Below are 14,985 nucleotides of genomic sequence, written 5' to 3'. Positions count from 1 at the left end.
TTTACTTCACCCATATCCTTCTCAAAAGTAGAGGACAACCACTATTTTGTGGCGACAATTATTGCTATATCATTTCCAGCTAATAAGATGCCATTCATATACAAAGACAAAATTACAAAACTCTTATCTTTCCATTTGACATACAGACAATAGTCTTCTTCTAGCATCTCAAAACCAATTGAAGTAATGGCCTTATGAAATTTGAAGTACCATTGTCTAGACAATTGTTTAAGGCCATAAATGGAACGTTTTAGCTGGCATACTTTGTGCTTTTATCCCTCAACCTTAAAACCAACAGGTTGATCCATATACATCTCCTCGTCTAGTTCTCCATTGAGAAATTTAGTTTTCACATCCATTTGAAAAAGTTCCAAATATAGATGTGCAACTATACATAGAATGGGGTGAATGGAAGCAAATTTCATTACAGGGGAGAATTTTTCTTCATAATCTATACCCTATCTTTGAGTATAACTCTTTGCCATGAGTTGGGCCTTATACTTTTCAATTGATCTATCTGCTTGGCACTTAATTTTTAAAACCCATTTGTTTCTAATAGATTTGTGGCCAGGTGGAAGATCAACTAACTCCTAAACTTGGTTCCTTGCCATAGAACTCATCTCATCCCTCATAGCAGCCAGCCATTTAATTGAAGCAGGTCAACTTAGTACTTCATCATAAGAAGAATGTTCATAAAAGTCACACGTAGATTACATGAAAGATTCACCTTCAATCTTAAAACGACGACGAAGAATGGTTTCACGTTCGCTTCTAGGTAATTGAGACTCTTGTCAGTTACTTTCTAGTGGTACACTCCCATTAAGAGGCAAGTGCCTCCCATTATCTTTTGCGATTCTAGGGTGTGATAATTATCCACCCATGCCAAAAGATGGTGTACTCCCTCAAGTTCTTGCAAATCAAAAAGTTCAAGATCATTCTTTATTTTACCAATATTGAAAAAATCATTATTGATAATTATCACGTAACTCTATTTCTATTATCCCTCTGCCAGGATGTTCACCAAGCATTACATAGCCTTTTGAACTCTCTGAATATCTTATGAATTTATGCTTATTTGCTCTAGGACCAAGTTTTCCATATTTATAGGAAGTGGTGTGAATATAATCAGCAGAACCCAAAGGCTGTAAATCTTCCAAATTTGGTTTTACACTATTCCATAATTCATATGGAGTTGAAGGAATGAACTTAGAAGGCACACGATTTAAAATGTAGGTAGTAGCTAGAAGAGCACTCCTCCAAAATGATATTGGCAAGTTAGTTTGCTCCATCATTGATCGAACCATTTTCAATAATGTACGATTCCTCTTTTTCACAATACCATTTTGTTGTGGTGTGCCAAGAATTGTTAATTGTTTGTATATCATTTTTTGCTGACATAGTCTCTGTAACTCTTTAAACAAGTACTCTCAACCCTGATCAGTTCTTATAATTTTTAAATTCATTTATTTCTGATTCTCAACCTCAGTCACAAAGTACTTGAAGCAGTCTAATGCTTTAAAGCGATGGAAGATCAAACAGATATAACTGAAAGGTGAGTAGTTGTCTATGAAGGTGAGAAAATAAGAGTCGTCGTTGTGTGCCTTCATATTTATAGGTCCACAAATATCAGAATGGACTAATTCTAAAAGATAAGATACCCTAAGAGCCTTTCTAAAAGGCTTCCTATAGACCTTACCAGTTAAACATGGCTCACACACAGGTAGGCTTCCATTAGCGAAAGACCCCAATAAGCATTCTCTTGCTAGTCTAGCTATTTTATCTTTTCCTATGTGACATATTCTAGCATGCATTTCAATATATTAGAAACAATATCATCAACATTTATAGCCATAAAAAAAATGAGGAATTATCTAAATCCAACGTAAACAAACCATTTGAAAAAAAAATCATGTCCATACAAAGCCATATCCAAGTAAAAACCCAGTTAAAGGCCATTAAAGTGAAAAGTAAAATCAAGTTCCAATATAGAAATAACTAAAAATAGATTACATTGAACACTAGGTGCATATATTACATCATGATGAAATAACAAGTGCCCTAGACACATAATGAGTTGGTAGGTGCCAACTCCAAACACTTCCTCCCGAGTTCTGTTGCCCAATATAACGTACTATGTGCTAGTTGGTATTCTTCTATAATCTATGAACCTAACTTGATCTTGAGTTACATGTTTGGTTGCTTCTGTGTCTACAATCCATTCAGAGATTGATTGAGCAACAAAAATATGTGAACAAACATAAGTAATGAGATAGTTGTGTTTAGTGGATACCTTCTTTGCCTTAGTGCACTCACGAGCAGTATCTCACTTTTTCACAGTTATAACACTTCAATTTGGACTTGTCCTTACCAGCATACTTGCCTTTGTGGTGCTTTACTACTTTTCCATCCCTTGGCTCAAGACTATTTGATGCTCTACCAGATCTCTCATATTGTTTGCACTTAGACTTGAATGTCTTGCGCTTCCTAGTTGGGACAACAAGAAGAATATTATGGTGCGCATCTATGCGCTCCGCCTCTAGCTCCAAATGGCGAGATATATCAGTTAAAGTCTTAATATTCTCACTATGTTTCAAAATAGGCTTTATTTGCCCCCATGTTGATTTGGGCAAAAATTATATCACAACAGTAAATTGCTGTTTCTCAGTGCGATTATTGTCATCAACTTTTAGATCACAAATCAAGGCAAACATTAATCTCAGATGCTCAATAATAATATGTTTAGGGTCTATAACATACTGCTCAAATCTCAAAGTGAGAGCACAAAGCCTAATGGCTGATGTCCCCCGTAGGCAATTTTCAGCTGGTTCCACATATCTTGGGCAGTTGAGCAGTTCTCAAACTCCCCAATAAGATCATTGTGCATGCTGCTAAGCATGGTAAATCGTGCGCACCGATCTTTCTTTGCCCAGGCCTGATAAACTTCCATATCATGACGATATTGGAAAGTGTTTCCTTCCTTAGGTTGTATCATAACGTGGAACACACTTCAAAGACCTCTTGTTCATTAAGCAGATATTGGATTTTCTTATGCCACATGTCATAGTTGATCTTATCCAATTTCTCTCCTTTAGTAAGGTCAGCAACTACGTTCATAGTGGTCATTATCACTACATTTATTGCCCGAGATTGACATTAGCACACATTTAATTTTATTCCAAAATCTATCTAGACCATGTAATTGCTTCCTACATAGTGAGATCGAAAATTTCGCAAAAAGCTAGTAATCATCTCCCATTTTATATGTCTAAATAACATATCTAATTAATTTTGAATAAGATTTATTATGGAGTTTTTAAAAAAATACTCAAACTCATGCACATATAATCCATTAATCAAATATGAAAAATCTATAACCATTGCGCTAAACACATTGTGCATAGCCTCCACCCGAAACCTCATTGGTAATTTAGTGCATCATGTTAATGTGACCTAAACGTATATCGGTAGATGTGAAACACATCCCTTTACATTGCCTCAATAATAAAATTATATTCCCAATATTACATTTTCAAAGAAAATCCTACTTAAAACTTCTAAGAAAATAATAAATAAATAGGGATGCCATGTCATCGATATACTTATAAGCTATACCTTATCCATTTACATAAAAATAAATACATACATTACACATGAGCCCAACAAATTACCAATGTCAACTCTATCCATTTTAATAAAAATAAATAAATGAGCTCAAACATCCAATCATAGTGGTATGCATGATGGAACAATGGATAGAGAAGGGTTTAATAACTCATCAAATTTAAGGACACATTCAATATGGACGTGCACTCAACAAATAATCCAATACATGCATCCACAAATAATCTATATAAATATTCATATAACACAGAAAAATTGGATTTGAAGAAGTATGATTAGTGTCCCAAAACTAATTTTTATTATTATCAATTTTTTAAGCATTTTATTAAAAGTAATTAAAAAAATATTTTTTCAGCTCTTGGCCTAAAATAAAAATATATGAATCAACTTTAGACACCAACACAAGAGTACACGTGCCACACGTGACAAGAATTGAACACCGAAAGCCATTGCACATGCCCCCACGCGCCTCTTATGAGTGTGGGATTCGTTTTGGCTCTAGAGGCTGTCATGCCTAGGAGAAGAGTGTATATAGCACCTCCAACTCTCACGATGTTTTTCAACTTTCAAACACAAAGTTCAGTATTTTTAATGTGTCTGCGTGTCGATTAAATGAGCAAAACCGCAACCGAAGTGCAAGGGAGGATTACACTCTCCATGGCCGAGAGTGAGTCTGGTAAAAACAACATTGTTTATCATATTCTTCCCCAATCCAAATTTATGTTTTTTTCATAATTTCAACTACTTATTTTCAATCGGTCATACCTTACTCATACTAAGTCCAAATTAAACGTTTGATATATCAAATTAAAGTTTTTGAACCCAGCTTTCTAACCATATAAAACTTATCTCTAGAAAATATGATTTTTTTAATTAAAAATTGGCTCAAAGTCACAGTCCAAACATAAACTTTAAAACAGGGTTTCGGATTTTTTCTTCTATTGCAACGAAACTTCACCAAATTTAAGAGACATGTTTTTGCTAGTATAAGGAATATTTTCATGTATAGAATTCAACCTAAAATATGTCATATTAAAATGCTTTTAAACTCTTTCCAAAGTATCAAACAACATATAATCATATTCATATGGGCGAAAACAAGTAGTATATGTTCTGATACCAATGTTAAATAAGGTTAATTTGAATTACCTCATGAAATAGAATTTCTACAAGCTTGGATCTTTGCTCATCTTATAGTTCATGTCAGTTTGTTGTTTGCACATCTACATCGCTTAGGATGCTACTAGATTCTCCTAAAAAATTTCACGCTTCATGATAAAGAGATCTAGATGGTTTGTTTAAAAATTTGTTGAGAGAGAGGACATCTTTTCTTTTTGTATGTACGATTTTTTCACACATGTTAATTTAATGTATGTATAACTCTTATTTAAAAGAGTTTTACATAGGATGTTAATTAACTTCCTTAAGAGGTAGTGGTTGAGAGTTAATTAATAACCTCCCAACCCATGTGGACACATCATGGGACATGGGATACCTACTATCCATACTTGTTAATTATGGTAATTTAACATGGTGTAGACTAGAAATCCTTAATTCAATTTTTGTAAACAAGTTTGAAAAATGGGTATCAGAATGGAATTTTTGTAAACAAGTTTGAAAAATGGGTATCAGAATGGAATTCAAGAGTTTCATGGAATGGATAATTGGGTTGGAAGTCGTTTCATTCTAGAAAAATAGTTATGCTGATTGGTTAGGAGTGGATGTTTGATTTCAATTAGTTTTTCCAACAACACTTAGGTCTGGATAGTGAGATCAAAATTTTTGGTTTTAGATAAAAGTTTAAAATATTATTTTTTAATATTATTATTATTTTACGATTTGAAAAAGTTAAATTATTTATTATATTTTGTGTGAGAATTTGAAATAATTGTAATAATGAGGTGAGATGAGATGAGAATTTTGTATCTCCTCCCATTTACCACAATGTTTACAAAAGTAGGAGAGAATTGCTGCAATATTTGGTTTTGACCCGAATGATTTTGGTTGAGTTCACAATTACAAGTTAGTTAGCGACCAACAAACTAACGTAACCATGGCCAAGAACCACTTGTCCCATTTTATATCATCCAAAAGGTGCTAGTTCTATTCAGTGCAGGTTTTGGTTCCTTTTGCAAGGCACTAAAGCTGTCGTTTGAAGTGTAACATTCGAGATTTGGACTAAGAAGCAAAACGACTTGCTAGTGCATTTCAAACCTGGCGTGTTGTGTACAGACCATATACAGTTGGAAGAACTGATTCAAAAAGAGTCATTGATCCTTCCAAGGAGATATTGATTCTTCTTCACCCATATAGCATAGGTTGGCTTCAAAATTTCCTTGTCATGATCATCAATAAATGGTTGGTGGAGGACATGGTTTAGAACCATCCATGATCCCCATCAAGTCATGACTTCTCAGTACTAGAACCACTTGAGAAGTCTATTGAAAGTAGTTACTGCCATCTAGCTTTACTCCAATCAAGGAAGTAAAGGTGGTCAATGTACGTAAGAGAGGAAACAGAGTTTGAAGTTGTTGGATATAATTTAAATAAAGAATTATATTGATTTGATTTCATAATTATCAAATCAACCATGATTTCATAATTAGCTCTTTGTTGGCTTTGGCCTATTATCAGCCCATTGTTGGCCTTAACTCTAGGTTTGATATTCCAATTGTCAGTTACTTCATCACCAATATCATTATCATCATCTCATCGATGATTAATTGATGGATATTTTAAAAATTCAAGTCAATGTGATATGTAGGAGGCCATGACTACCTGTAGTAAAGGCAAGCAACATCGACCTCACACCAAGCAGCAGAGGAAATGGAAATTTGCTCCCTCCAATTTAGCCTTATTAGTTAGGATTCTTTTCTGTTGTCTTTTTGTACAGCTAGTCATTGTTCTAGAATTGGATAGAGTGGTTGTAGGTTAGTTATTATTTCTCTCTTTTGATTGGTTAGAGTGGTAACGCTGGAATTATATATATGTCACTTTGTTTTGTACATTCAGGGTGTGAATGAGAATTGCATCATTTTCTCTTCTCCTTCTCATTCTCCTTTTGCTTTTGCTTCTACTTCTCCTTCTCCTTCTTCTTCTACTTCTTCTCTTTTTGCTTCTTCTCCTTCTTCTATTATGGCTTCTTAACTCCATTTCGAAGGAAATAACATCAAATGTGCTATATATCAGTTGAGCAAAAGATGTATGCAGGGGAGCCAAACGGTAAGTGAATACTTTGCTCAACTTAATGGAATTCGGGAAGAGATGCACAATTATAGGCCTATTCCTTTTTGCTCATGTGGTTTGTGTACATGCAAAGCTCTTAATTCTATGGATGAGGTTCAACAAACAGATTATGTTTTCAAGTTCCTTATGGGGTTAAACGAGTCATGAACACATTAGGGGTTAGATGATATTGATGAGTCCTATGCCAGCTCTAGACAATGAGTTTTCCCTAGTTTTGCAAGAAGAAAGGTAGAGGCAAACCAGAAATCTAACCATGCCTACCCCTGAAGCTTCTGCTCTGGCAGTTTACAGCACTCAATCGAAGAAAAACAAATTTGACCTCACCTATTACCATTGTGGAAAACTTGGACACCCCTGAGAAAAGTGCTATAGGCTTATAGATTTCCCACCTAACTTTAAGTTCATCAAGCCAAAACCTAGTTATGGAAATGGGAATAACTTTGCAGCACACTTAGCAAACTAGGTTTGCTCACAAGGTCTGGAGAAATGATTACTGGAGATTCCTCAGTTGAATCTATTTCAAAATCAAATTCAGACTCTTATGGCTCTCATCAATGGACAAATGTAACAGCTCAGTCCTAATGACATGGTTCAGACCAATACACAACCTCAAAACTCAAACAATGAAAGTGCCTCTTCCCTTATTACATACTCCAATATGGCTTGTATAATTCCTTTTACTTATGAAATGCCTCTGAAATGCCTCATACTCATACTTCACTTGTTTTTTCTACTTTTCACCAACATGAGTGCTTGTTGCGTAAAAGTCATTCTAACATTTCCATCATTCCTTGGATTGATGACATGGACACTACAGACCATATGGTCTGTTCCACCTCTTTTTTAGTTCCAGTACTTGTTTTGTCAAGGCCTATGTTCAACTTCCCAATGGTTCTCATGTAGCGGTCCATCACGTTGATATTGTTCATCTCTCAAAATACATTATTCTCATTGGTGTTCTATGCGTTCCCACTTTTTCTTTTAATCTTCTTTTAGTAAGCAAGCGCACTCATGAACCCTTTCTCTGCCTTGTTTACTTGAATCAACTTTGTTTTATGTAGGTCCTATCTTCATGGACTATGATTGGACTTACTAAAAATCAGCATGGTCTCTATTTTCTCATTCCAAGTTCTCTTGGAAACAAAGCTATCTCACATTCAACTCCTACCAATTTCAAAACTCTTTCCATTCCTCTCAGTTCTCGATTTTGCAGTGCAATGACACAAGAAGACTTCACACTTTGGCACTTTAGATTTGGTCATTTACTTTATCAAAAGCATAGATCTATTCAATCCATTTCTGTAGATGCCAAGTGTAATGTTTCAACAGAATGTACTGTTTTGCATTTAGCAAAACATAAACAAGCTTCTTTTTAATTAAGTGATTCTTGTACCTCTTCCAGTTTTGATTTAATCCACTGTGACATTTGGGGACCTTATTCCCAACCATCTTTGCAAGGGCATCATTATTTTCTTACAATTGTTGATGATCATAGTCAGGTCACTTGGATTTATTTGATTAAATTCAAGTCTGACCAAGCAACTTTTACAAAATTTTATTCACATGGTGCAAACTTAGTTCAACTCCAAAATAAAACAAATTCGAACAGATAATGGGATGGGATTCCATATGCTCGATTTCTATAATTCAAATGGAATTCAACATAAAAATCATGCGTTTACACTCTACAACAAAATAGAGTTATGGAGAAAAACATCAACATCTTCTTAATGTGGCTCAAGCTCTCCTTTTCCAAGCTTCTCTCCCAACTAAATTTTGGAGAGATGTCATTCTAACTGCCACTTTCCTGATCAATAGAACCCCAATCCCTATTCTAAACAACAAGTCCACTTATGAGGTTCTGTTTTCTTCTCCACTTTCTTATGCTCATTTGAAGGTTTTCGGTTGTTTGTGTTTTGTCTCAACCCTTATACATAATAGGACCAAACTTGACCCTAGGGCTGCAAAATTCGTTTTCATTGGATATCCTGTTGGCGTGAAAGGATACAAACTCTATAATTTGGAAAATCATACCACTTGCATTTCCCGAGATGTCACTTTCATTGAAACTTTTTTTCCCTTTCAAAACTCATCCTCAAGTCAATCTTTTCCTCATTAAGATCTTGTTCTTCCAACAGCACTGTTAGATTTACAAACTCCTATTAGCAAAATTGATTCTCCTCCCTTAGCTGACACTCCTCTCACTGTTCAGAACAATCTACACCTCTTTTCCCTTCACCTTTACCTTTTCAATCAATTGGTTCTTCTTCTCCAATTGATTTCTTCCTTATAGAACCAGAACCAAAACATGCTCATTCTGTTCCATATTTGGAACCAAATTTTGCTATTGTTCCTAGAAGATCAGATCGGGTAAGGCATGCTCCTTCTTGCTTTCAAGATTATCATTGTCATATTGCTTCACAACTTCCAAATCCTACCTTACCTCGTTCTTCTACCCCTTACCTCCTTACCAATCACATAGCATATGTTCATTTATCTTCCTCTTACCGAGCATATATCTTATCTTTCTCATTTACCCATGAACCTAAATCATATGATGAGGCTATGATCTTTGCTCATTGGAGAGATGCTATGAAGTCTGAAATTGAAGCTCTTGAGGCTAATATTTGGTCTATCACCACCCTACCTCTTGGAAAATAAACTATTGGCTATAAGTATGTTTAAAAGTCAAGTTGAAATTGGATGGGACCATAGACAAGCACAAAGCTCGTCATGTAGCCAAAGGCTATACTCAATGAGAAGGCTTTGGCTACCAAGAAACTTTCAGCCTCGTGGCCTAATTGACTACAGTTTGTCTTTTCCTTGCTTTGGCAATAGCCACACTGGATGTGCATAATGCATTTTTTAATAGAGATCTCGATGAGGAGATATATATGGATTTACTACCGGGTTATGTGGTTGAGGGGGAGTCTTCTCAGAAGAAGAATCTAGTCTGCAGGTTACATAAGTTGCTTTATGGCTTGAAGCAAGCCTCTTGGCTGTGGAACTCAAAATTCACTATTGGTCTGACTTCTATTTGTTTTCATCAATCTAATCTCACTCTTATACTAATGTGCTGACATATGTTACAAACTATCAGAGGTTAATTGGGAGGCTATTTACTTAACAATCAGCAGACCATACATTACCTATGCTACGAGTGTTCTTAGTCAATTCATGGATAACCAGCTCAGATTCATTTATATTATGCTCACTTAATTTTGAGATACTTGAAGGGTTCAATTGGTCAAGGGATTGTCTTTCAGCTTGTTCTTCTTTGCATTTTAAGGCTTATAGTGATTCAGATTGGGCAGCATGCCTTGAGACTCAAAGGTCAATTACTGGTTTCTGCATCTCTCTTGGAGACTCATTAGTGAGTTGGAAATCTAAGAAACAAACTACAGTGTCTCGATCTTCTACTTAGGCAGAGTATCGAGCATTGGCATACACTTGTTGTGAGGTTGTTTGGTTGATCTCACTTTTTAAGGACTTCAATATAGAGCACAAGCAACCAGCACTACTGTACTGTGACAACCAAGCTACAATCCATCTCACCAAAAGTCTCATTTTCCATGAAAGGACGAAGCACATAGAGTTGAATTACCATTTTGTTCAAGAAAGAGTAGTTGCTGGTGTAGATGTTTCAATGCATGTGGGATTAAGGTTTCAGCTAGCAGATATTGTTACTAAGGCACTGCCAACTACAAGCTTTTATTTCTTATTCTCTAAAATGGACATTTTGAACATATATGCGCATCTTGAGGGGTAGTCTCAAAATTCAAGTCAATGTGATCAATAGGAGGCCAAGGCTACTTGCAGTAAAGACAAGCAACAATGAGACATTACACCAAGTAGCAGATGGAACAAAAATTTGCTCCCTCTAGCTCAGCCTTATTAGTTAGGATTCTTTACTATTGTCTTTTTGTACAATTAGTCATTGTTCTAGAATTGAATAGAGTGGTTGTAGGTTAGTTATTCTTTCTCTCTTTTGATTGGTTAGAGTGGCAATGCTGGAATTGTATATAGGTCACTTTGTTTTGTACATTTGGGGTGTGAATGAGAATTACATCATTTTCTTCTTCTTCTTCTTCTTCTTCTTCTTCTTCAAATTAAGAGATTAGATTTTCAAAAATATTTACCTTATCAGTTCTCCATGTAATTTTCCTATAAATAGAGATTAATGATTTGTATTCAATCACAATTGAGAATAGTAAATATGTAGCACTCAAAGTCTTTCTCCCTCGTTCTCTCTTCTCCACCTCATTTTTTATTATATATAGATTTTTTATAATGGTATTAGAACCGACAAACTTGATCACGTGGACCATTTTTTTGAAAAATATTTTACTAGTTTTACCTCTCACAAATTTTAATCGCCTTTCAATTAGTCTCATCTCATATCCATACATTTGGAGTATCTGTATTAAATGTGAGCTTGTTTTATTAGGTTTTGATATGTTGTGAGTATTATTTAAAGCCCTAGATCTATTTTTGGCCTTTTGATTTTGGTTATATAGTTGACCAAGGTCATAAATAGTTGACCAAGGCCATATATAGTCCATTGTTGGCTAAAACCCTAGATTTGATGTTCTAGTTGCTAGTCACTTCATCATCAACACAATTTTCATCATCTCATTAGCATTCAATCAATGGATATGAAGTCTACACTTAATTCCAAAGTCAAGATTTCAAAACTTTCTATCTTGAGTTTGATGGGATGTTGGAGATAATATCAAATCAAATTCAAATTTAATTTGATTTTCATAATTATCAAATTACTAAGATTGATTATTATCTCGATTAGATTTTCATAGTGATTAAAATATTTATCTTAGCTTATTATCTCAATGTAACTTTCCTAGGCATCTTTGCCTTATATTCAATAACAATTAAGAATAGTAAGATGTAGTCCTCAAATTTGCTATCCACTCCTTCTATCTTCTCTCATTTTCTATTAGAAGCTATACTGAGGCCCTAGGAATGATATAGAGAATGGCGTTGACCTATGGTAGTTTTGATACCTCAAAACAATATTTTGGGGAAGCAGACGTCATCAATATGATCAATATCACGTATTGTGCTATTGATATATAATGTTGTGCATAATCATTAATAAATGATTATACAATCTAGATGATATACATAATCTCCTGTATGCACTGAATTAATAGAATCAATTTTTCATCATAGATTGAAAGTGTCTTTATGAATAAACGAGGAGTTTTGCTACTCAATATCTCTATATATATACCACACATCATACTTATTTTAATTTTCTTAAATGTTTTTGATTTTATTCTTTCTAAACGAATTGATTTCTTCTACTCATCATTCATATATGCCGCATATTTGGTAAGAGGAAAAAATAAAAATATTATGTGTGGTGTGTGGTGTGAAGATGATGACTGATGAATATAATTCTTCATTGATGATGGTTGCCATACTATGCAGAGATGCATGATTGACTATGGCTGAGTGATTGGTAGGAGGTGGCTACTAGAGGATTGTGCTCTGAGGCATCTGAGACAGTAGATACACTAAGGTTATGTTTGGGTAGCGGAGTGATTTGAAACTTCACACATTTTCATTAAAAAAATTGACAAATCTAAAAATCACGTCAAAAAATGATTTTCTTAAGAATGAACCTTATTTTTTTCAAACAAAAAATGTGTGGGACTTATACATCCCTAGATTATATATAATATTATTCCATAGTCTAAGCTAGATGTATACATTTATTGGATTCCGTATGCTTCATCCAATGTGTACGTCCATTTTTATCTCATCCATTCACTTTGAACTATCTGGGTTTGAGACATCATGGGACGGAACCAAAAAAAAATGAAAGAAAGAAAGAAAGAAAGAAGACAATTTTATATACACCACCAACTATTCTATAATGAGTAATGCTACTCATTATCTTAATTTTTGTCATCCTTCCATCATACTATGATGTGACATTAGGTAATTGAAAATTATTTATTATATTTTACTTGTAAACCTATCATCAAATGTCACATTATGAGATGATGAGAGGATGATGGGAGTTAAGATAATGAATAGATATTTTCTTGTATAATTTTTCTATCACTTCATATTAAAATGTTATTTCTTTTTACTTTAATTCAAAATGATTGTCCTAGCAATTACAATCTAGAGTACAAGAAAAAAATAATTATTTAATACAAACCAATTGTACGTGATATGGTTGTCATTATATCATTTTTTAAAAAAAAAAAACTAAGAATACCATGAACAGTGGTGCTGTACTTAATTGAATAAAAAATGTATTGCAACCTTGTCGTTTGTAAAACAAGATAAAAGTAGAATTTAAACATGATGCCGGAGGAAGAGTACTCTCTCTTTATAACCATAGCTAGAAGCACTGGTACCAATTAAGCCAATGCGAATGATATAATATTGGGAACCTCAAAAGGGTTTTGTCCAATTCTTTTGAATGTCGAAGCAGTAACTCACGTCCAAGTAGCATTTTCCATCATCATCTAGGAACTGAGACCAGAAAAAAACAACCAAACAAGCTAATTAAATAAATGCAGAATTCTTTATATATACTGTTTTTTATTTAATTAATGCTAAAATGAGCTTGTTTTCTGTCATGTCAACATGCTTACGTACGTACCTTGGTTCTTGCCTGATACGAGCCTCTGGCAAGCATTCCCGAAGGGGTAATTTCGTCTTCCATTTCACATGCGTAAGGCTGTTTCTGAGGACTAAAAGTTCCCATCATCTTCTTTGAATTGTCCACTATCAAAAGAATTTCGATCAGTAGTAACAGAAATGCGAAATGGGTATATATAAATCATGTCAATGAATTAAAGGGTGCTTATAATTATATTTATACCTTTGACACCGGTCTTCCAGACAACGTTGGCGTACTGGAGGCCAGAGACGATGTTGTTGGAGACGGTGAAGGTAAATTTGAGGCGGTACTGGCTTCCTTCCTTGAGGGTGAAGAGGCTTTTTTTAGTATTGTTTGTTGATGGAATTGGCAAAATCACATCTGGTCGGTCCGGGCATATTATTGTCAGGCTTTGTATCTTCACTTCTGGTTCTTTAGTCTCTGCTTTTTTCAACGACACAACGTATAGGTAAATGCTATATATGCATGTGTTTGTATTAAAAACGTAAGGATTAAGCTGGGAGTTTAGTTTTTCTCTTGTGCCAAGAAAATTCCATTTGAGAGAGAGAGAGGTACCTCCAACAGATGACAGATCAACACTTCCAAGAAGTTGTTCCTTCCATTTCCTCAAACTCTCATCATCCTTCGCAAAACAAACATAAAATTAGTAAAACTGCACAAAAAAAGTACCCAATATATATGTATATGTCAGATTAACAAAGTCTTGTTCAATCAAATGCAAAAGTAAAAGAGAGAGGCATTCATTAAATGAAAATGAAAAATGAAAATCGTAGTACCTTATCTTTCTCAAGCTGTTCCTTAAGAGAAACTTGGGGTCCAAGATCCAACTCCTTCTCAGATTTCATCTGGGCGTCATTCTCTTCCTCTAGTTCATCACCATCATTAATGCCATTATCTGCATGACCATCATCACTGTGCGGGAGCTTTCCTGGTTCACCACCAACATTGTTGTTCTTGTTATTTTTGAGCTCTTCTTCCTCCATTTGACAATTGAATTTGACGTCCTTGGTTGTCGACATAGCTCCTACAGCGGCCGACATTGTCCTCAAAGAAAAGAAACCGGCCCCAAAAGAAAATGTGGAAGGATTGGAGAAGAAGAAGGAGAAGTAGAAGGAAGGAAGCTCTGTTGAAAGTTGGTTTGTGGCCCTTCCAACTTTGTGCTAAATTTAGATAGGTCCTTTACTAAACTTGGGTGTTTCTTTTTTTATCTGTATGTTGAAGAAGAGCTAGAGGTTCGCTGCTTGGGTTGGAATTAAGGTTTGACGTTGGATTTGTAAAACCCGGAAAGAAACTCATGAAGGACGTGGTTGGAGTCAGTTGGAACAGGTGAGAGAGAAATATTATTCCTCAACTGTCAGGTGTTCCATTCCAATTTATCTGAGCAAACTATTTTTATTTGAGTAGTGATACACCTACAACACATTTTACAACACATTGTACAACAATATGTTAAATGA

At 34.8% G+C, this 14,985-nt stretch overlaps 1 protein-coding gene across 1 annotated transcript; it reads right to left on the bottom strand.

Moving 5' to 3' along the window:
- Window positions 1–13,114: 13,114 nt before the first annotated feature.
- Window positions 13,115–14,626, bottom strand: LOC109021847 (rho GDP-dissociation inhibitor 1-like). Its single transcript, XM_019004579.2, has 5 exons — window positions 14,305–14,626; window positions 14,084–14,150; window positions 13,730–13,948; window positions 13,508–13,632; window positions 13,115–13,377 (listed from the first exon to the last, which is right to left on the bottom strand). Exons 1-5 carry the CDS (start codon window positions 14,566–14,568, stop codon window positions 13,297–13,299), a joined length of 756 nt encoding a protein of 251 aa, XP_018860124.2. The 5' UTR covers window positions 14,569–14,626; the 3' UTR covers window positions 13,115–13,296.
- Between the last annotated feature and the right edge of the window lie 359 nt (window positions 14,627–14,985).

Source organism: Juglans regia, chromosome 12 (genome assembly GCF_001411555.2).
Source record: "Juglans regia cultivar Chandler chromosome 12, Walnut 2.0, whole genome shotgun sequence".
Classification (NCBI taxonomy): Eukaryota; Viridiplantae; Streptophyta; class Magnoliopsida; order Fagales; family Juglandaceae; genus Juglans; species Juglans regia.
This window is presented reverse-complemented; position numbering and strand designations above follow the sequence as displayed.